This window comes from Pelophylax lessonae (assembly GCF_965119305.1).
Source record: "Pelophylax lessonae genome assembly, chromosome: 3".
Taxonomy (NCBI): Eukaryota; Metazoa; Chordata; class Amphibia; order Anura; family Ranidae; genus Pelophylax; species Pelophylax lessonae.
The window spans coordinates 668,371,262-668,391,790 of record NC_138770.1 but is presented as its reverse complement, the minus strand read 5'-3'; the positions used below and the strand labels follow the sequence as shown (position 1 = coordinate 668,391,790).

The window sequence follows — 20,529 nt, the reverse complement described above, 5'->3', positions numbered from 1 at the left end:
AAAACCACTTTAAGTACAGTACAAGGTGTGACGTTGAGACCTAAGGCTTCCTTGCCTGAGGTAGTTTCTGCTTTTCACCTCAATCATGTTCTCTCTGTGTCGGAAACCAACATTTGAACACATTAGTGACCCCCCCTCTGTACTCTCACCCACAAGGTGGTATTTGCTGTAGCCATCACCTTTTATGACATTGTTCTCTGGCCCCCTTGTCTGGCTTTAGTTCATCAAAAGGAAATGTACATAAATTGTCTGGATATAGTTTAAACTGTAGGAGTCTATTTCTCAGCCACCAGTTCTTTAGAAAGACTGGTTACCTTTTTTTCATTCTAGATGGTCCTCGGAAGGACATCCTAGATTTTTGTTTCAACATTTCTAGGTGGCTCAGTCAGACCCTCAATCAAAGTTATATTCTTTAGGACCGGGTTCCTCCCTTTCTTGTTAAGACTTATTTTACTACAGTAGATCCGTGAGCACCTCTTGGACTTTTTGGCATCAGGCTTTATTCCAGGATTGCAAGGCTGCCACCTGGTCTTCTGTTAAAATGTTCTCAAAGTTCTTCCAGGCAGACATTTCTGCTTCATCTGAGTCCTATCTGTGTTGCATGTATTGCTACTCTTAGATTGCTCACCTCCTTACAACATTTCTGCTTTCAGCCACATTCTGGATAAATCCTCAGTTTAAGGTTACATTGCTGGAAGAGGACGATGACCCGGAGGATAATGAGTTGGCCTGCAGCTTCCTTGTCGCCCTCATGCAGAAGAACCGCAGGAAAGAGCGGAAGGCCGGAGGAGACATGCACACCATTGGCTTTGCCGTGTATGAGGTGGGTAGAAGAGTGAATCCCGGATGATGGTGGAATGAGGGGGAGGGGGTTGGTGTGTGGATAAAACCCCATGTATGAGGTTACTAATTCTCTGTATATTAGGTGGGTCTGTAAAGGGTTACGGTTGGGGGGGGGGGGGTTGCGAAGAGTAAAAAGTATAAGGTGGAGGAATGAAGGCCTGGACAGGTATTCAGTGTCTGTAGAGGGTTCCTGCATGTTATAAAGGTGGATGATACTCTATTGTAAACACTGCATTGTGTGTAATGTGAAAATTATATGTGAGCAGACCTTTCAACTTTTGTAACATTGTCTCTTCTCTTTTTCCTAATCCTTTCAGGTGCCGGACGAGGTACGTACACTAACTTTTTAAGGTGGATTCAAACCTGACTTTGGGGATTTCTTTTTGCATTTGTAGTGGGATGCCTAATTAATAGGTGGTGAGGTAGCCTTGGGAAGAGCATATAGGCAGGAGGGGAGACTGCTCTGGGGAAGGTGGACAGGAGGGGAGACTGCTCTGGGGAAGGTGGACAGGAGGGGATACTGCTCTGGGGAAGGTGGACAGGAGGGGAGACTGCTCTGGGGAAGGTAGACAGGAGGGGAGACTACTCTGGGGAAGGTGGACAGGATGGGAGACTACTCTGGGGAAGGTGGACAGGAGGGGAGACTACTCTGGGGAAGGTGGACAGGAGGGGAGACTGCTCTGGGGAAGGTGGACAGGAGGGGAGACTGCTCTGGGGAAGGTGGACAGGAGGGGAGATTGCTCTGGGGGAAGGTGAACAGGACCCGAAACTGTTCTGGGGAAGGTGGAGAGGGGAGTTGGGGTAAGGAGAAAGTAGAGAGGAGGGGAGTTGGGTCTGGAGAAAGTAGAGAGGAGGGGAGTTGGGTCAGGAGAAAGAAGAGAGGAGGGGAGTTGGGTCAGGAGAAAGAAGAGAGGAGGGGAGTTGGGTCAGGAGAAAGAGGAGGGGAGTTGGGTCAGGAGAAAGAAGAGAGGAGGGAAGTTGGGTCAGGAGAAAGAAGAGAGGAGGGGAGTTGTGTCAGGAGACATTAGAGAGGAGGGGAGTTGGGTCAGGAGAAAGTAGAGAGAAGGGGAGTTGGGTCAGGAGAAAGTAGAGAGGAGGGGAGTTGGGTCAGGAGAAAGTAGAGAGGAGGGGAGTTGGGTCAGGAGAAAGTAGAGAGGAGGGGAGTTGGGTCAGGAGAAAGTAGAGAGGAGGGGAGTTGGGTCAGGAGAAAGTAGAGAGGAGGGGAGTTGGGTCAGGAGAAAGAAGAGAGGAGGGAAGTTGGGTCAGGAGAAAGTAAAGAGGAGGGGAGTTGGGTCAGGAGACAGTAGAGAGGAGGGGAGTTGGGTCAGGAGACAGTAGAGAGGAGGGAAGTTGGGTCAGGAGAAAGTAGAGAGGAGGGGAAGTTGGGTCAGGAGAAAGTAGAGAGGAGGGGAAGTTGGGTCAGGAGAAAGTAGAGAGGAGGGGAAGTTGGGTCAGGAGAAAGTAGAGAGGAGGGGAAGTTGGTTCAGGAGAAAGTAGAGAGGAGGGGAGTTGGGTCAGGAGAAAGTAGAGAGGAGGGGAAGTTGGGTCAGGAGAAAGTAGAGAGGAGGGGAGGTGGGTCTGTAATTGGCTTACCAAAGTGGAGGCTGGTCTATAAAAGACAAATAGGAGGGTGGGTGGGTCTGGTAAAAGTGGACAGAAGGGAAAAATATCTAAGGAAGACAGACAGGAGGGCAGGCTTGTCTGGGGAAGGGGGCAGGAGGGCAGGTTTGTCTGGGGAAGGGGGCAGGAGGGCAGGCTTGTCTGGGGAAGGGGACAGGAGGGCAGGCAGGTTTGGGGCAGGTGGAACAGGAAGGCAGGCTCGCTCAGGGAAGGCAGTAGGAGGGCAGGCAGGTCTGAAGAAAGTGGACAGTAGAAGGGTAGGCGGGGGTATTCAAGACAGGCAGGAGGGTAGAGTGGGTCTGGGAAAGGAAGATGGGATGGAAAGTAAATTTTGGGAAAGCAGAGAAGGGATGACCCTTGTGACCGAAGGGACAGGAGGAGAGGTGGGTCTGGAAAAGGAGGACGGTAACAGAGACTGGTCTGGGGTGGGCAGGTGGAGGGTACAGACAGGGAAATACACTGTCGGCAATAAATTAACAACTTTTGTTGATGGGAACCTATGAGCTCTCTGGACCATGATTGGACACTTCTAGGTTAGTTCAGATCTCATATGTCCTTCCACCTTCCATTAATCAAAGTAAGCTAAATAAGCCAATCAGATTCAGACTTTCAGATCCAAGCTGATAGAATGGAAGACTCTGGTGGCTGTGGGAAGCCGACTCAGTTTCTTCTTAGATTAATTAGCTGATCTTCTCTCTTCCTCTTCCACAGTTTAAAGGTTGCCAGAACGTCCATCTCAAGAAGGATTTCTTCCTCCGTCACCAGTCCTGCGCCCGCTCAGAAACTTTCATCAACCTGCGAGAAGTCAGCAACCCGATCCGCCTGCCCCCCGGAGAGTACATCATTGTCCCATCAACGTTCGAGCCACACAAAGAGGGCGACTTTGTGCTCCGAATATTCACAGAGAAGAATTCAGAGATCCAGTGAGTGTGCAGAGAGCTATGTATCATTGTCTCCTCTGTTCTGCCAGATGAGACTCTGCAATGGGCAATGATCCAATGGCAGCATACTATGTATAATAGATCAATAGCCAACATGATTCCCTAGAATGGCTTGGTGTAATAAACTGGCGTTCAAGACAGGAATGTGGACACAACATAAAGGGAAGCACCAGAACTGCTAAACTCTTGTGTGAAGGCAAACCAGCTGAAGTTTCAAATAGGCTGACAGTTCAGTTTAAATGGTTTTACTGGTAGCTAAAATCAGCAAGACTGAAAGAAGCTTTGCTGACTGCCACAAGCTTCTGTCTTCAGTCTGTCTAGGAGTTGCACATTCAGCAAAAGGTTTTATTTGTGTTCAACTCTGCAAAATATTTTAGGGGGTTGACATTTGGGGGAGCAATATTCTTCCTAACCTGTTTGTTCCTCTCTTTAGGGAGCTTGATGAGGAAGTCACCGCAGATCTACCTGACCAGGTAAGAGGCCACAGTAGGAGAAATATTTCATTTTTTTATTCATTTGTATAGCATATAGACAAATATCTCAGCAATATACAACACACTAAAAACAGTTTAGTGACCCGGAGCAACCACAGTGGGGGGTCTCCATCCCAAAATATGTATAGAAATAAATATATAAAGGAGGTCATGGGACTTTGAGTGAGGCCAACCACTTTACCAAAGTAGATATATAGAGTACATACGTTAACAAGTTGGTTAGAGAAAAAGCACAATACAGCGAAAATAAATGCAAAAAAAAAACAATTCCTGAATGAACTAAAAAAAAATATATATATATATATATATATATATATATATATATATATATATATATATATATATATATATGAAGTGACATATAGCAATTCATGATAGATACAGTAAATACATAATAATACAATTACATGATAATGTATATAAAAAATAAATACATAATTGATATAGACATGATGAATAATACCACTTGGCATTGTGACGTGTTCCGCGGAACCCTATCCGCTTCTTCAAGAGTATGATGCAAAGAGATATAAAAATCAATGTAAATGAAAACATGTATGAAAACCTGTAATAATGAATGGTTCCAAAAAAAAAAGAATATAAAAAATATAATTATTATTAAATTAAATACCAGCATCTAAAAAGAAGGGTGAAGGGGCGGCAGACACAAGCCTCACCCGGGGCTGTGGCAAATTTTACAACACACATCAGACCCTGTGCCAAAGGAGCTTACACTCAAATGTTCCCACCATAGTCCTAACACTATTATTATTATTATTATTATTATATATAGCTCTGACATATTCCACAGTGTATACAGCGAACACTGAGCCAGTCACATCAGTCTCTGTACCAGAGAAGCTTACACTTTTAATATCTCACCAGAGCCACATATTCCTATATGTATACAGTATATAGGTTTCAAATTTGTAAAATTTTTCCCTTTTTAATTTTAATATTGTCCCTCTGGGCTCTTTGCGGCTCTGTCCATTTGTTTCTTCAAGTTAATACTGTAAGGAATTATATATTTTGCTGCACTTACACAGGGTGACAGATAGGGGGCAGCAGAGCTCAGTATCTGCACACTGGGGTAGAATATGGAGTTGTCCTCACACATGACCTATCTTGTGGCCTTGTATCTTTCTCAGGAAGAGATCTCAGAAGATGATGTGGATGATTCCTTCAAGGCTATGTTTCGGCAGCTGGCAGGAGATGTGAGTTGACTGACTGAGATTATCTGATCAGATATGTGCCGGATTTATATCCATGAAAACCTGTCTGCAACAATAATTAATTCTGTCTGTTTTCTCCACTAAGGACATGGAGATCAGTGTTTTTGAGCTGAAGACCATCCTCAACAGAGTGGTGTCCAGACGTAAGTGGAAGATGGGCTCCTGGGAAGCAAAATAATCAGGTGTCTGGGGATATGGTTTTGGTGAGTCAGGTGTCTGGGGGATGTGTTACAGTGAGTTGTGAGTCACTGTGCTATACTGGAGTGTAGATCTGACTGGTGACATGGGTACTGGGAGGTGAGCTGTGTGTACTGGAGTGCTGATCTCACTGGTGACATGGATAGTGGGGAGTGAGCTGTGTGTACTGGAGTAAAGATCTCACTGGTGACCTGCATCCTGGGGAGTTAGCTGTGTGTACTGCTGATCTCACTGGTGACATTGATACTGGGGAGTGAGCTGTGTGTACTGGAGTGCTGATCTCACTGGGCAGTGAACTGTGTGTACTGGTCTTGCTGGTGACATTGATACTGGGGAGTGAGCTGTGTGTACTGGAGTGCTGATCTCGCTGGTGACATGGATACTGGGAAGTAAAGTGTGTACTGAAGTGTAAATCTCACTGGTGCGTGGATACTGGGGAGTGAGGTGTGTGTACTGGAATGGAGATCTCACTGGTGACACGAGGTGTGCAGATCCCACTGGTGACATAGATACTGGGGAGTGAGGTGTGAAAACTGGAGTATAGATTTTATTGGAAAGTGAGCCTTGTGTACTGTAATGTAGGTCTCACTGGTTACACAAATGCTGGGGAGTGAGCTAAGTGTACTGGAGTACAAATCCCACTGGTTACATGGATACTGGGGAGTGAGCTGTGTGTACTGGAGTACAAATCCCACTGGTTACATGGATACTGGGGAGTGAGCTGTGTGTACTGGAGTACAAATCCCACTGGTTACATGGATACTGGGGAGTGAGCTGTGTGTACTGGAGTACAAATTTCACTGGTTACATGGATACTGGGGAGTTGGCTGCATGTACTGGAGTGTAGATCTCACTGGTGACATGGTTAGTGGGGAGTGAGCTGTGTGTGTGTACTGGAGTGCTGATCTCACTGGTTACATGGATACTGGGGAGTGAGCTGTGCCTGTGTGTACTGGAGTACAAATCTCACTGGTGACATGGATACTGAGGAGTGAGCTGTGTGTGCTGGAGTACACATCCCACTGGTTACATGGATACTGGGGAGTGAGCTGTGTGTACTGGAGTACAAATTCCACTGGTTACATGGATACTGGGGAGTGAGCTGTGTGTACTGGAGTGCTGATCTCACTGGTGACATGGATACTGGGGAGTGAGCTGTGTGTACTGGAGTGCTGATCTCACTGGTGACATGGATACTGGGGAGTGAGCTGTGTGTACTGGAGTGTAGATCTCACTGGTGACATGGATACTGGGGAGTGAGCTGTGTGTACTGGAGTGCTGATCTCACTGGTGACATGGATACTGGGGAGTGAGCTGTGTGTACTGGAGTGTAGATCTCACTGGTGACATGGATAGTGGGGAGTGAGCTGTGTGTACTGGAATGTAGATCTCACTGGTGACATGGATACTGGGGAGTGAGCGGTGTGTACTGGAGTGCTGATCTCACTGGTGACATTGATACTGGGGAGTAAACTGTGTGTACTGGAGTGTAGATCTCACTGGTGGCGTGGATACTGGGAAATGAGGTGTGTGTACTGGAATGGAGATCTCACTGGTGACATAAGGTGTGCAGATCCCACTGGTGACATTTATACTGGGAGGTGTGAAAACTGGTGTATAGATTTCATTGGGAAGTGAGCTGTGTGTACTGTAATGTAGATCTCACTGGTTAACCAAATGTTGGGGAGTGAGCTGTGTGTACTGGAGTACAAATCTCACTGGTGACATGGATACTGGGGAGTGAGCTGTGTGTACTGGAGTATTAGTCTCACTGGGGAGTGAGCTGTGTTTTCTGGCGTGCAGATCTCGCTGGTCTCTTCTTCTCTTCAATATGTGGAGAAAATCATTTAATTAACAAAATCTAAGCACTATTGGTGAAGGACAGTATGTAAGACTTAAGTCTCTGAGGTCTGACTCTCACCATTTGTCTCCCATTCTCTCTAGACAAAGACCTGAAAACCGATGGCTTCAGTATGGAGTCCTGCCGACAGATGGTCAACCTGATGGATGTATCCTTCTTTCCTGCCAGACTGTGACATTTCTGGGATTAGCTGATTCTTGCTATATAGGATCAATCGCACCTTTTAATCCTAGTAACTTGCAACCACCGTTTCCTGTGAATGTCCTGTGTTGGGGTCATAGGTGTGCACAGCCTATTGAATTAGGGTGTGTACCCTAAAGCTCTCACACACGTGTGTGTGTGTACATATATATGTTGGACGTACCATTAGGGAGTTCAAAATCAGAATGAATGAACACATTAACAATATCCGCAAGGGCTTTCCGAAGCATAATCTCTCCAAGCACTACGATCGGTGCCATGGGAGGAACCCTTCCGGAACCTCCTTCATGGTCATCGATCATTTTAAACCAAATTGGAGGGGTAGTCATCTACGTAGGGGCATCTCGCAACTGGAAACCAGATGGATTTACCAGTTGAGACATCTCAAGACATCTGGCTTAAATGTGGAACTTGACGTTAATTATTTTATAAATAACAGCTAGCATTTTTTAATGTGGTTTTGTATTTATAGGATTGTATTAGTTTTGATTTATTTTCCCTCCGGCTTGTGACTGGCGTTCGAGTTGGTACCCAGTGACAATAATCTTTTTACATTGGGACCTAAACAGTAAGATATAAAGGGTAATAAATTAATACATTTTTAAAGAAATTTCTTTCATGGGATTTTTTATTATACTTTTTATACTTAATATTTTATGGATACATTTTATTAATCAAACATCCTGGGAACTTTTGGCTCTATAGATTATAGTCTTTTGCTTATAGGACCGGATGTTTTTATCAGTTTGACCTGGAATAGTTTTGTCTTAGTTCATCTGGTATTAGGTACATCTGGTATTAGGTATATCGGATGCTTTTTATTAAGATTGCCCTTCTCCTCTGTTTTTTTCTTTTTTTATACAGCTATAGCAGCATTATCTCTCTTCTCTTATCAGAGATGTGGGGCATTTTGCATCTATTCTTAAGCTGTTGTATTTAATTTGTATATTAATGGTTTCGCTTCCGGGTTTTGGTGCATATCTGGCTTGCGCTCCATGGTATAATGCTTGCGGTCCAGGGAGTTTGTTTCCGTCCCTTATTTGTATAAAGGGGAGTATCTACGGACGTTTTTTCCTCCTCCTTCCTGGGTCAGCCGCTATATAAGTGATGTCTATTGCGATTGGCCACTCCCCCCCCGATGAAGCAGTTGCCTGCGAAACATGTAGGCGGAGCTGGCTCGTATACTGACGTCACAAGCCGGAAGGAACACACCGCTGTATAGCGGTTGTGACTACTACTAACTGCTGATGATTTCCTTTCAATGTTTGGTGAGTGCATTTTTTAAATAAACTTTACTTTTATTTGGAACGTGCTGCACTATTTCCCCCCCCCCCTTTGTCTTTTTGATATATGGGAGGATTGTTTCTTTGCACCTATTCACTTTGGATGATCCGGGACTCTGCTTGGAGTATTTCATGACCGATCTCTATTAAGATCTTAAGGTACTTACGACCACTGTGAGAACAGTGGTCACCAGGATCTGGTAAGAGGCCATTTGGTTCTTTCTATGTGGTGAAGGTGCTTACTGTTCCAATCCTGTTCACCAGTGATGTTATATCTTCACGTGTCAAGGTGTCTTATGAATATGGATGCATAACATATCACCTGAGTGTGGACTCATCATATTGTGGACTATATTAAGCGCCGCATTTTATTTATATCTACATATATGACCTCGGCCCATTGATCTCCTTGCCACCACATTGAAAGAGAAGTGCGTAAACCCTTCTCTTATGACGGATTTTTTCCATCTTCCTGCCGACACACAGTGTGATAATGCTAATGTGCATGGGGTGATTAGGGTGTGCCCAGGCACATCTGGCACGCCCTGTAAACACTCCTATGGTTGGGGTTCCCGTTAAGATTTTTGTAGTATTCGCAGCAGATCCTTAACTCTTTCCTTACAGAAAGACGGCAGCGGGAAACTAGGCGTTGTGGAATTTCAGATACTTTGGAATAAGATTCGGAGCTGGCTGGTAAGAGCCGCTAGTTGACAGTTCAGTAATAATAGTCCATTTCTTTACTTTTTACTGTTGTTTCATAAGCCATATGAAGGAAACCCTATGAAAGTGTTCTTGCGAAGCTGATAACCCTTTGTGAGCTCATGGTATGAAAGTTCACAGAGGGTTTAATGGGTACACCAAACATACTATATAGCTGGCCATAGATGGCGGGATTTGAAAGGAAATCGCTCGATTCCTCCATCAACACAGTTGGCGTCCTGCAACTCGACTCGATGTCTGCCGTCAGCAGGCGATAGTGCGTTACACCGGCAGAACAGCAGTCTGTCTATGTAAAGAAGACCGATCACCGTTCTGTCAGTAGGGAAGGCATTGATCCTGTGTTTCTGCAAAGCAGGGACAAGGATCTATGCCTATCCCTAGTAAAAGCACCTCCCCCACAGTGCACAAGCACTGACTAGGAAGACATTTTAACCTTTTGATCGGCGTTGATGTTAACCTCTTACCAGTCAGTGACAGTGCATATTTTTAGCACTGATCACTGTATTAGTGTCACCAAAAACGAAAAAAATAGAAATCACCCGCACTAAAATAAATAATAATATAGTGAAAAGCTGCTGACACTATAATCCTGATCAAGGAACATCAAAATATTAACACTCAAATGCAGCGCTTAAGACCTCTTAAGAATTCCAATATGCAAATGAAAAACAATATTCCAACAAAAAAGTCCATAAATGTGCAAAAATGCATGCAGGAGAAGTGTTGAGAAGATTCCGCCACCGGAGGAAAGAGTTCACACTGACCCTTACCCCAAAGGATGGACTACTTGTGCAGGAGTAGTCAATAAATCTTAGGCATATCTCACTCCAACTTTCCACTGCTATGGCATCAAGGATCTTCAATAAAACAGCATATACCACCATATATAGACTCTCATGATAGATAGATATATGTAGGGATAAGCAGAAAAGAACCTCATTGTGCAGTATTACTCATAAGTAATTATTTATTGGTAAGATCCAAAATGTTCACAAACAGAAGCATAAAAACCGCATACGATAGCTGATGTTTCCATCCAACAGTATGGCCGACTAACCAGCGTGGCAACGTCACGTGACCTAGCTCCGTCCGATGCGTTTCGTCATAAGCAGGCGTCATCGGGAGCGTGGCGACGTACATACCCATCACTCATTTTATAGGGTAGTGGCCGGAAATGATAAATCAATGAAAAAGCCGGGGCTGCTTTTTGTTGATTTGCTCTTGTTTCTCTGAGTTGATTTATCATTTCTGGCCGCTACCCTATTAAATTAGTAATGGGCACGTACGTTGCCACGGCCCTGATGATGTCTGCTTATGACAAAACGCATCGGAAGGAGCTAAGTCACATGACGTCGCCATGCTGGTTAGTCGGCCTTACTGTTGGATGGAAACATCAGCTATCATATGAGGACTTGCATACGGTTTTTATGCTTCTGATTGTGAGTATTTTGGAGCTTACAAATAAAAAAAAAAAAATCCTTCCGAGTAATACTTTGCAATGAGGTTCTTTTCTGCTTATCTCTACATATATTTATCATATGAGTCTATATATGGTGGTATATGCCGTTTTATTGAAGATCCTTGATGCCATAGCAGTGGAGAGTTGGAATGCGATATGCCTAAGCTTTATTGACTACTCTTGCACAGGTAGGAAAATGCAAGAAATGTTGGGACCGGCGCTACCACTTTAAAATTGTGTTTGTGCAATTATACAAAAGTGCATATAGTGCTTGTGGTACAAACCATAAGAAGGTGCTACGTGCTGTTAAAACTTCAATAAGTTTAAAATGGGCTGTGCTCAGTGTACCATATCATAAATATCATAAGTTAATTATACATATATGTAAAGTGCCGAGTGCTAATAATGCCAAATACCACGTGTTGTGATCCGTGCTAAAAACAATGTATGGCGTCGGTAGATAAACTACCAAAGACACCGCTGCTTACCGCACTCTTTAGGCCGGTGACTCGACACTCCTTGGTCACGGTGTTTCTACCACAAGTTCTCCACCCTGCAAGGCTCACTCCTGCACCATCATTATTTTACTCTTTGCCTTCCTGCAACACAACCCTGTTCTCCAGCGAGCCACGCTTCTAAGGATTACACGCACGGACTGCAGACGGAAAATAAAGCTGCGTGTAATCCTTTGAAGCGCGGCTCGCTGGAGAACAGGGTTGTGTTGCAGGAAGGCAAAGAGTAAAATAATGATGGTGCAGGAGTGAGCCTTGCATGGTAATTGCACAAACACAATTTTAAAGTGGTAGCGCCGGTCCCAAAATTTCTTGCATTTTTCTAATCTACTACCTCAGAGGTAGGTTGGAGGCAGCTTACACCACTAATTCAGTCCATTTTAGTACTGAAACTCCATAAGCGCTGGTATATAACCCTTTTCTTGCACAGGTAGTCCATCCTTTAGGGCAGTGCTCCCCAACCTTTTTATCGCCGCGGACTGGTCAACGTTTGATAATTTTTCTGTGGCCCGCTGGGGAGGGGGGGGACGTCAATGCAGAGTGACCAGCGTTCCCCCAATCAATGCAGAGTGCCCACAGCATTGCCCCCAATCAATGCAGAGTGCCACAGCAATGCCCCCAATAAATGCAGAGTGCCACAGCAATGCCCCCAATAAATGCAGAGTGCCACAGCATTGCCCCCTTTCAATGTAGAGATGCCAGCGTGCCACCTTTCAATGCAGAGCGCCACCGTTCCCCCTGCAAGACCTGTCCGTGCACTTAACCTCACTTCTCTTCAGTTCAGTCCCCGGCTTCCCGCGTCTCCTTAGTCCTCCCGTGGCGCCTCCTCCTTGGCCAATGGCGTGGGGTTTGCCTTTCGGCCAATCAGGAAGCGGGAGGACCCGCTCCCTGATTGGCCAGGAGGAGGATCAGTGAGACGATAGCGAATTTTCCTTCGCTATTGTCACACAATGGGCGGACTTGGGGGGAGCGCAATGCTCTGCGCCTCGGGCCACCACGGTGAAATCATTAAAAGTTCCTCGGGCGGCCCGGTACAGTTTGATCCACGGACCGGTCCGCGGCCCGGGGGTTGGGGAACACTGCTTTAGGGTAATGGTCAGTGTGAACTCCTTCCTCTGGTGGGGGATTCTTCTCAACCCTTCTCCTACATGCTTTTTTGCACATTTTTTGGACTTTTTTTTTTTTTTGGAATACTATTTTTCATTTTCATATTTGACTTTTTAAGAGGTCTGAAGCGCTGCAAATTACTGTATTAGTGTCATTGGTCCCCAAAAAAGTGTCAGTTATTGTTTGACCGCCGCAATATTGCAGTCCCGCTAGAAGTCACTTATCATTCTTATGCTTTTACCTTGTAATGTGCTGAAATCTTAATAAACTCACTGTTTGAAAAAAAAAAAAAAAAAAAAAAGTCACTCATCATCCCCATTACTAGTAAAAAAAATAAAAATAAAAAATAGCCCCTAGTTTGTAGACGGTATAACTTTTGCGCAAACCAATCAATATACGCTTATTGGGATTTTTTTTTTTTTATACCAAAAACATGTAGCAGAATACATATTGGCCTAATTTTTTTATTAGATATATTTTATAAAAAGTAAAAAATATTGCTTTTTTTCCAAAATTGTCGGCCTTTTTTTGTTTATCGTGCAAAAAAATAACCGCATAAGTGATCAAAGACCACAAAAATAAAGCTCCATCTGTGGGGGAAAAAAAGGACATGCATTGTATTTGGCTACAGTGTTGCATGACCGCGCACTTTTCAGTTAATGTAACGCAGTTTCATATCGCAAAAAATGGCCTGGTAATGAAGGGGGGTAAATCGTCTAGAGGTCAAGTGGTTAAATGGATACATTTGTCTACAATAATAGCCTATGTTTCATGCTGTTTATCATTTTATTTTTATGATCAGCCGCTCTGGTAACACAAACTTTTATATACTTGTTTCCTCCGAGAAAAATGTAACAATGGAACCTTTTTTGTGGCTGATCTTCTTTTCTATAGACTCTCTTCCGGGAGCACGATATGGATAAATCTGGGACGATGAGCTCCTACGAGTTGCGTATCGCCCTAGAAAATGCAGGTGAGCTCCGAATTTGTCAGAATGTATGCGATCTGAGATGGACATGGTCTGTCCTAAGATGTCTTTACCATCTGTCTGTCTATGCTGATAACTTTCCTAGATTCTCTCTATCCCAGGTGACATTTTTCTGTGTCGGCGCTGACCTCTTTTTCTATCTCTGCAGGGTACAAGCTGAATAATAAGATCATGCAGGTGCTGGTGGCCCGTTATGCTGACAATGACCTTGGAATTGACTTTGACAATTTTGTGTGCTGCCTGCTGAAGCTGGAGGCCATGTTTAGTAAGTCCTTGTGCCGATATTGTGCCACCCTTATCTGATAACCATGTATTACTTAGTATACTCCCAGCCAGGGCTGCTGTTAGAAATCGCGGGGCCCCGTACAGACTACCTGGCAGGGCCCCCCCAAGAAAATATTGAAGATATATTTAGCTAAAATTACAACAAAATCACTATTATCAGACACAAATATAACATAAGTCGCATAATTCCTGCTAAATCTAAAAAAAGAACTATGTTAAATAAAAAAGAAGATGAGAAAAATATACAGGCTGGGCAGTTAGAGCTCAGTGATCAGAGAGACAGAGAGAGAGAAACAAAGTTACAAATAAACTCCTGAGCAGAGATAAGTGCTGGGAGGGAGGGGGGGGGGCCCACACAAGGGAGGGGGATTAGTGAGGGACGACTGTCTCTTTCTCAACAGATAAAAGCTGATAGCAGGGAGGAGGACAGATCAGATTCAGGTGCTGGAGGAAGATTTCTGTATTTGTTGTCCATCACTAATCCCCCTCTCTGTGTGGGCCCCCCTGTGTGCTCGGGCCCCCTACAAGAGGGCTGGTGGTCCCCCCTCTCAGCGGCCCTGCTCCCAGCTATTCGACAAGGCTCTGCTCCAAGTCTATGAAATTATATCTCAAGACACCTATCCTCATGTAATACCCCCCTTTCACCACCAGGGGGTGAGAGTTTTATTTGATGTGTTAAGCGATTTTTAAAAAAGGATTTAAGGGGCCATAGGAGGCATGTTACCACTCCCAGGGGCCAAAATTCTATTTCTTATACTGTACGCAGGGACCAAAAAGAATCGGAATGGTCCATAAGAGGAGTGATGGGATCTTTCCAGGATCCCATTGTCATGTAATACCCCCAATGGCCACCAGAGGCCAATTCTTGATTTCATATGCTTGTACAGTACACCAGGGGTCAGCAACCTTTTTCCACTTCAGTGCCGGAATAGATGTATGTGAATGTATGGAGGGCCACATTCACCTGCTAATAAATGAAAATAAGATAATAATCCTAACATTGTAATAACAGTACAGGTTTACCTCACTTAAAGGTGCTTCACTAATACAAAGCCAGTTCTCCCTGAGGGAGCATGAGGCTAGGGATTTGGATTTTACTACCTCCCTCCCCCATCCTGGCATCCAAGGGTGGCTAACGCCAGCCCTGCCAGCCAGCATGGTCTGGAGATGGGGTTCCTGTCCCTAGGGAAAATAGGGTTCCAGCCCTTAGGGGAGATGGGGTCCCTGTCCCCAGGGGAGATGGGGTCCCTGTCCCCAGGGGAGATGGGGTCCCTGTCCCCAGGGGAGATGGGGTCTCTTTCCACAGGGGAGATGGGGTCCCTTTCCCCAGGCGAGAATGGGGTCCCTTTCCCCAGGCGAGAATGGGGTCCCTTTCCCCAGGCGAGAATGGGGTCCCTGTCCCCAGGGGAGAATGGGGTCCCTGTCCCAAGGGGAGAATGGGTCCTTTTCCCCAGGCGAGAATGGGTCCCTTTCCCCAGGCGAGAATGGGTCCCTTTCCCCAGGCGAGAATGGGTCCCTTTCCCCAGGCGAGAATGGGTCCCTTTCCCCAGGCGAGAATGGGTCCCTTTCCCCAGGCGAGAAGTGGTTCCCGCCCCCCCAGTGTCCTCTGTCCCCCTTCACATCACTCCCATAGTGTCCTATGCCCCCATCCCCCCATAGCAGTTTCCTGCTAACGCCAGCCCTGCCAGCCAGCATGGTCTGGAGATGGGGTTCCTGTCCCTAGGGAAAATAGGGTTCCAGCCCTTAGGGGAGATGGGGTCCCTGTCCCCAGGGGAGATGGGGTCTCTTTCCACAGGGGAGATGGGGTCTCTTTCCACAGGGGAGATGGGGTCTCTTTCCACAGGGGAGATGGGGTCTCTTTCTACAGGGGAGATGGGGTCCCTTTCCCCAGGCGAGAATGGGGTCCCTTTCCCCAGGCGAGAATGGGGTCCCTTTCCCCAGGCGAGAATGGGGTCCCTTTCCCCAGGCGAGAATGGGGTCCCTGTCCCCAGGCGAGAATGGGGTCCCTGTCCCCAGGGGAGAATGGGGTCCCTGTCCCAAGGGGAGAATGGGTCCTTTTCCCCAGGCGAGAATGGGTCCCTTTCCCCAGGCGAGAATGGGTCCCTTTCCCCAGGCGAGAATGGGTCCCTTTCCCCAGGCGAGAATGGGTCCCTTTCCCCAGGCGAGAAGTGGTTCCCGCCCCCCCAGTGTCCTCTGTCCCCCTTCACATCACTCCCATAGTGTCCTATGCCCCCATCCCCCCATAGCAGTTTCCTGTGCCTCCCAAAGCAGTGTCCTCTTTCCTCCCCCCCCCCCCCCCCTGCAGTGTCCCCTGCACCCCACAAACACACACTCTGTGTGAGTAGAACTCTCCTACCTTATACAGGTGTATAGCAGAGCAAAGATCAGCCAGTATCACAGGGCTGGATGGGGGTGCGAACTGCTGAGGTTAACTATTAACATAAACAGGCTAGTGATTGGTTGCTAGGATCGCCAGGCAACCAATCACCTGCTGTTTAATGTGAAAAGTTTACTCCAGCAGTTCCCGCCCCCATCCAGCCCTGTCCAATGAAAAGGAGAGCAGCGAAAATGTCTGCGAGCCGGGTGCACGTGAGGTCATCATGGGCACTGATAAGTTGGACATTTACCGGTGGTGGGCCAGTTGCGGCCCGCAGCCGTAGGTTGCTGACCCCTGCTGTACAGGAACCAAAAAGGATTTATGGGGTCCATAAGGGAAGTGCTGGGAACTCTGCAGGCTCCCATTGTCAGGTTATACCCCTTATCCCCACCAAAAGCAAATGTAGTAGAACTTTGGATTGAGAGTAACTTGGTCTGAGAGCGTTTTGCAAGAAAAGCTACATTTTTTTTTTTAATAAATTTTGACTTGATAAACAAGCGATGTCTTTGATAGAAGAGTAGCTTCACGTCACAACTGACAGAAGAGTGGTACTTTTCCACTGCAAGTACCGGCTCGGCTCCACTCTGCCCTGCTTGGCTCTGTTTGGTTTTCTACTGCATGGTACTGCATGGTACGGTGTTGGAACGGTTCGGTACGGTTTGCTTTTCCACTAAAGTAAAGTGGGTGGGATAACAATGATTCTCTGACCAATCAGTGGCTAGTAGTGACAAACAGTCAAGGTTGCATGCAAAGGATTGTGGGATATGGTACCGGGTATGGTACCTCTTGGAACCACAACTGAGGTGGTACTGTTTAAGCGTGCCGTACCGTTCGGTTCCCTGTAGTGGAAAAGCGCCGCCGTACCGTACCGAACTGAACCGTTCCAACACCGTACCATGCGGTACCATGCAGTGGAAAAGCACAAAAGCGAGCCGAACCGTTCGGTTCCATGCAGTGGAAAAGCGCCATAAGTGTAGCAATATGGTTACATTTAATAAAGGTACAACATTTAGCAACTCACATGGTTGATGATGAAAAGAGACACATCTAAGTATGCAGGCATCCGGGGTAAAGCTGTCCACATAGACCGTCCTCCTCACCGCCATTAACGTCATCCCTTCCACACTGCGCTCCATGAGCACTTCAAGCCTCGCTTTCAGATCTCTCTTCTGCAGGGTAGTCTTCCCGGTTACCACTGCAGGCTGACATCGGTGAGAGCCGGCGGTGCGGAGGGCGGTCTATGTGGACATCTTTACCCCGGATACCTGCATACTTAGATGTGCCTGTTTTATTCATCAAACATGTGAGTTGCTAAATGTTGACACTTCATTAACCGCTTTACCACTGGTCACTGTGCTGCTACTGCAGCACAGTGGCTCGTTATCGTCTGGCGACGTAGGTCTACGTCACCAGACTTTCCCCTCTCTCCGTGGCGCGCGCGCGCCGCCGGAGGCTCGCTCCCGCTGTTTTCAGTTACAGCGGGAGTCGGGCCAGGGGAGGAGCGGCGGCGACCGCCGCCGCTCTTCCCCGATCGTCGGGGAATCTAGTTTGGAGATCCGCCTGCTTGTGTAAACAGAGCGGGCGGATCTCCTAAGTGACAGGCAGGGTTAGATTTCAGGGTTCAGCATAGCTGAACCCTGGATCTGTCCCTGTCACTCAGTCACCTCCCCCCACACACGTCAGTAAGCACCAGGAATACATTAACCCCTCCCTCTCCAATAAAATTACCCCCTTCCCTGCCAGTGTCATTTTTACAGTAACAGTGCATATATATAGCACTGATTACTGCAGTAATGTCACTGGTACCCCCAAAAGTGTCAAAAATGTCAGTCAAGGGTCCGATCTGTCCGCCGCAATGTCGCAGTCCCGCAAAAAAAAATCGCAGATCGCCGCCATTACGCGTTAACAAAAAACCCACCAAAAATGACAGAAATCTTTCCCTTAGTAAACGCAATAACTTTTGCGCAAACCAATCAAAATACGCTTATTGTGAATTTTTTTACCAAACATATGTAGCATAAAACAAATTGGCCAAAAATTTAAAAAAAAATTGGTTTTTACATCTTTTTTGGGGGTAATATCATATAAAAAAATGTGAAAAATATTTTTATTTTTTCAAAATAAACGCTCTTTTTTTGTTTATAGCGCAAAAAGTAAAAATCGCACAGGTGATCAAATACCACCAAAAGAAAGCTCTGTTTGTGGGAAAAAAAGGACGTAAATTTTGTTTGGGTACGGCGTCGCATGACCGCGCAATTGTCAGTTACATTCGCACAGCGCCGAATTGCAAAAAGTGGCCCAGACGTAAGACAGCAAAATGCTCTAGTGGTAAAGTGGTTAAATGTAACCATATTGCTACACTTCGAGGCGCCTCTCTTCTCTTTTATACTCTGCAGCTCCTGCTGGATTTTGCTTCCAATCCCCTTGTGGAGGCGCCATTTGTGGATGGACATTTTATGGTTACACAACCAATCACATTGCTATAATCTTTTTTTTTTTTTTTTTAATGTACTATAAACTGAAAGATTTATAAATGGTTGTGAAACAAATCATCTGGGTTTCCATTATTTTGGGGAAGTTCACTTTGATATAGGAGTGCTTTGTATTACAAGCAAATTTCCGGAACGAATTATTATACTCTCAATCCAAGGTTTTACTGTAATACATTTGGCATGCTATGCATGGACCAAAAATTATTTATGGGGTCCATAAGGGAAGTGCTAGGAACTCTACAGGCTCCCATTGTCATGTTATACCCCTTATCCCCACCAGGGGCCAATATTCTATTTGATTTGCTGCACAGGGACCAAAAGGATTGAAGGGGTCCAAGAAATGCTGGGAACCTACAGTGCCTTGCGAAAGTATTCGGCCCCCTTGAACTTTGCGACCTTTTGCCACATTTCAGGCATCAAACATAAAGATATAAAACTGTAATTTTTTGTGAAGAATCAACAACAAGTGGGACACAATCATGAAGTAGTACGAAATTTATTGGATATTTCAAACTTTTTTTAACAAAAAAATGAAAAATTGGGCGTGCAAAATTATTCAGCCCCCTTAAGTTAATACTTTGTAGCGCACCTTTTGCTGCGATTACAGCTGTAAGTCGCTTGGGGTATGTCTCTATCAGTTTTGCACATCGAGAGACTGAAATCTTTGCCCATTCCTCCTTGCAAAACAGCTCGAGCTCAGTGAGGTTGGATGGAGAGCGTTTGTGAACAGCAGTTTTCAGTTCTTTCCACAGATTCTCGATTGGATTCAGGTCTGGACTTTGACTTGGCCATTCTAACACCTGGATATGTTTATTTGTGAACCATTCCATTGTAGATTTTGCTTTATGTTTTGGATCATTGTCTTGTTGGAAGACAAATCTCCGTCCCAGTCTCAGGTCTTTTGCAGACTCCATCAGGTTTTCTTCCAGAATGGTCCTGTATTTGGCTCCATCCATCTTCCCATCAATTTTAACCATCTTCCCTGTCCCTGCTGAAGAAAAGCAGGCCCAAACCATGATGCTGCCACCACCATGTTTGACAGTGGGGATGGTGTGTTCAGGGTGATGAGCTGTGTTGCTTTTACGCCAAACATAACGTTTTGCATTGTTGCCAAAAAGTTTGATTTTGTTTTCATCTGACCAGAGCACCTTCTTCCACATGTTTGGTGTCTCCCAGGTGGCTTGTGGCAAACTTTAAACGACACTTTTTATGGATATCTTTAAGAAATGGCTTTCTTCTTGCCACTCTTCCATAAAGGCCAGATTTGTGCAGTATACGACTGATTGTTGTCCTATGGACAGAGTCTCCCACCTCAGCTGTAGATCTCTGCAGTTCATCCAGAGTGATCATGGGCCTCTTGGCTGCATCTCTGATCAGTCTTCTCCTTGTATGAGCTGAAAGTTTAGAGGGACGGCCAGGTCTTCGTAGATTTGTAGTGGTCTGATACTCCTTCCATTTCAATATTATCGCTTGCACAGTGCTCCTTGGGATGTTTAAAGCTTGGGAAATCTTTTTGTATCCAAATCAGGCTTTAAACTTCTCCACAACAGTATCTCAGACCTGCCTGGTGTGTTCCTTGTTCTTCATGATGCTCTCTGCGCTTTAAACGGACCTCTGAGACTATCACAGTGCAGGTGCATTTATACGGAGACTTGATTACACACAGGTGGATTCTATTTATCATCATTAGTCATTTGGGTCAACATTGGATCATTTAGAGATCCTCACTGAACTTCTGGAGAGAGTTTGCTGCACTGAAAGTAAAGGGGCTGAATAATTTTGCACGCCCAATTTTTTCAGTTTTTTATTTGTTAAAGTTTGAAATATCCGATAAATTTCATTCCACTTCATGATTGTGTCCCACTTGTTGATTCTTCACAAAAAATTAGTTTTATATCTTTATGTTTGAAGCCTGA

The 20,529-nt window shown here is 45.5% G+C and overlaps 1 protein-coding gene across 2 annotated transcripts in view; it reads left to right on the top strand.

Moving 5' to 3' along the window:
• The window catches only part of CAPN11 (calpain 11), a 114,508-nt gene that overhangs the window by 90,207 nt on the left and 3,772 nt on the right, over positions 1 to 20,529 (top strand). For both annotated transcript variants that reach the window (XM_082251650.1, XM_082251649.1), the window contains exons 11-19: positions 654 to 835; positions 3,175 to 3,386; positions 3,838 to 3,877; positions 5,047 to 5,112; positions 5,216 to 5,273; positions 7,273 to 7,337; positions 9,298 to 9,366; positions 13,366 to 13,444; positions 13,608 to 13,724. In XM_082251650.1, coding sequence (XP_082107776.1) covers positions 654 to 835; positions 3,175 to 3,386; positions 3,838 to 3,877; positions 5,047 to 5,112; positions 5,216 to 5,273; positions 7,273 to 7,337; positions 9,298 to 9,366; positions 13,366 to 13,444; positions 13,608 to 13,724 — 888 coding nt within the window. The remainder of the gene's footprint in view (positions 1 to 653; positions 836 to 3,174; positions 3,387 to 3,837; positions 3,878 to 5,046; positions 5,113 to 5,215; positions 5,274 to 7,272; positions 7,338 to 9,297; positions 9,367 to 13,365; positions 13,445 to 13,607; positions 13,725 to 20,529) is intronic.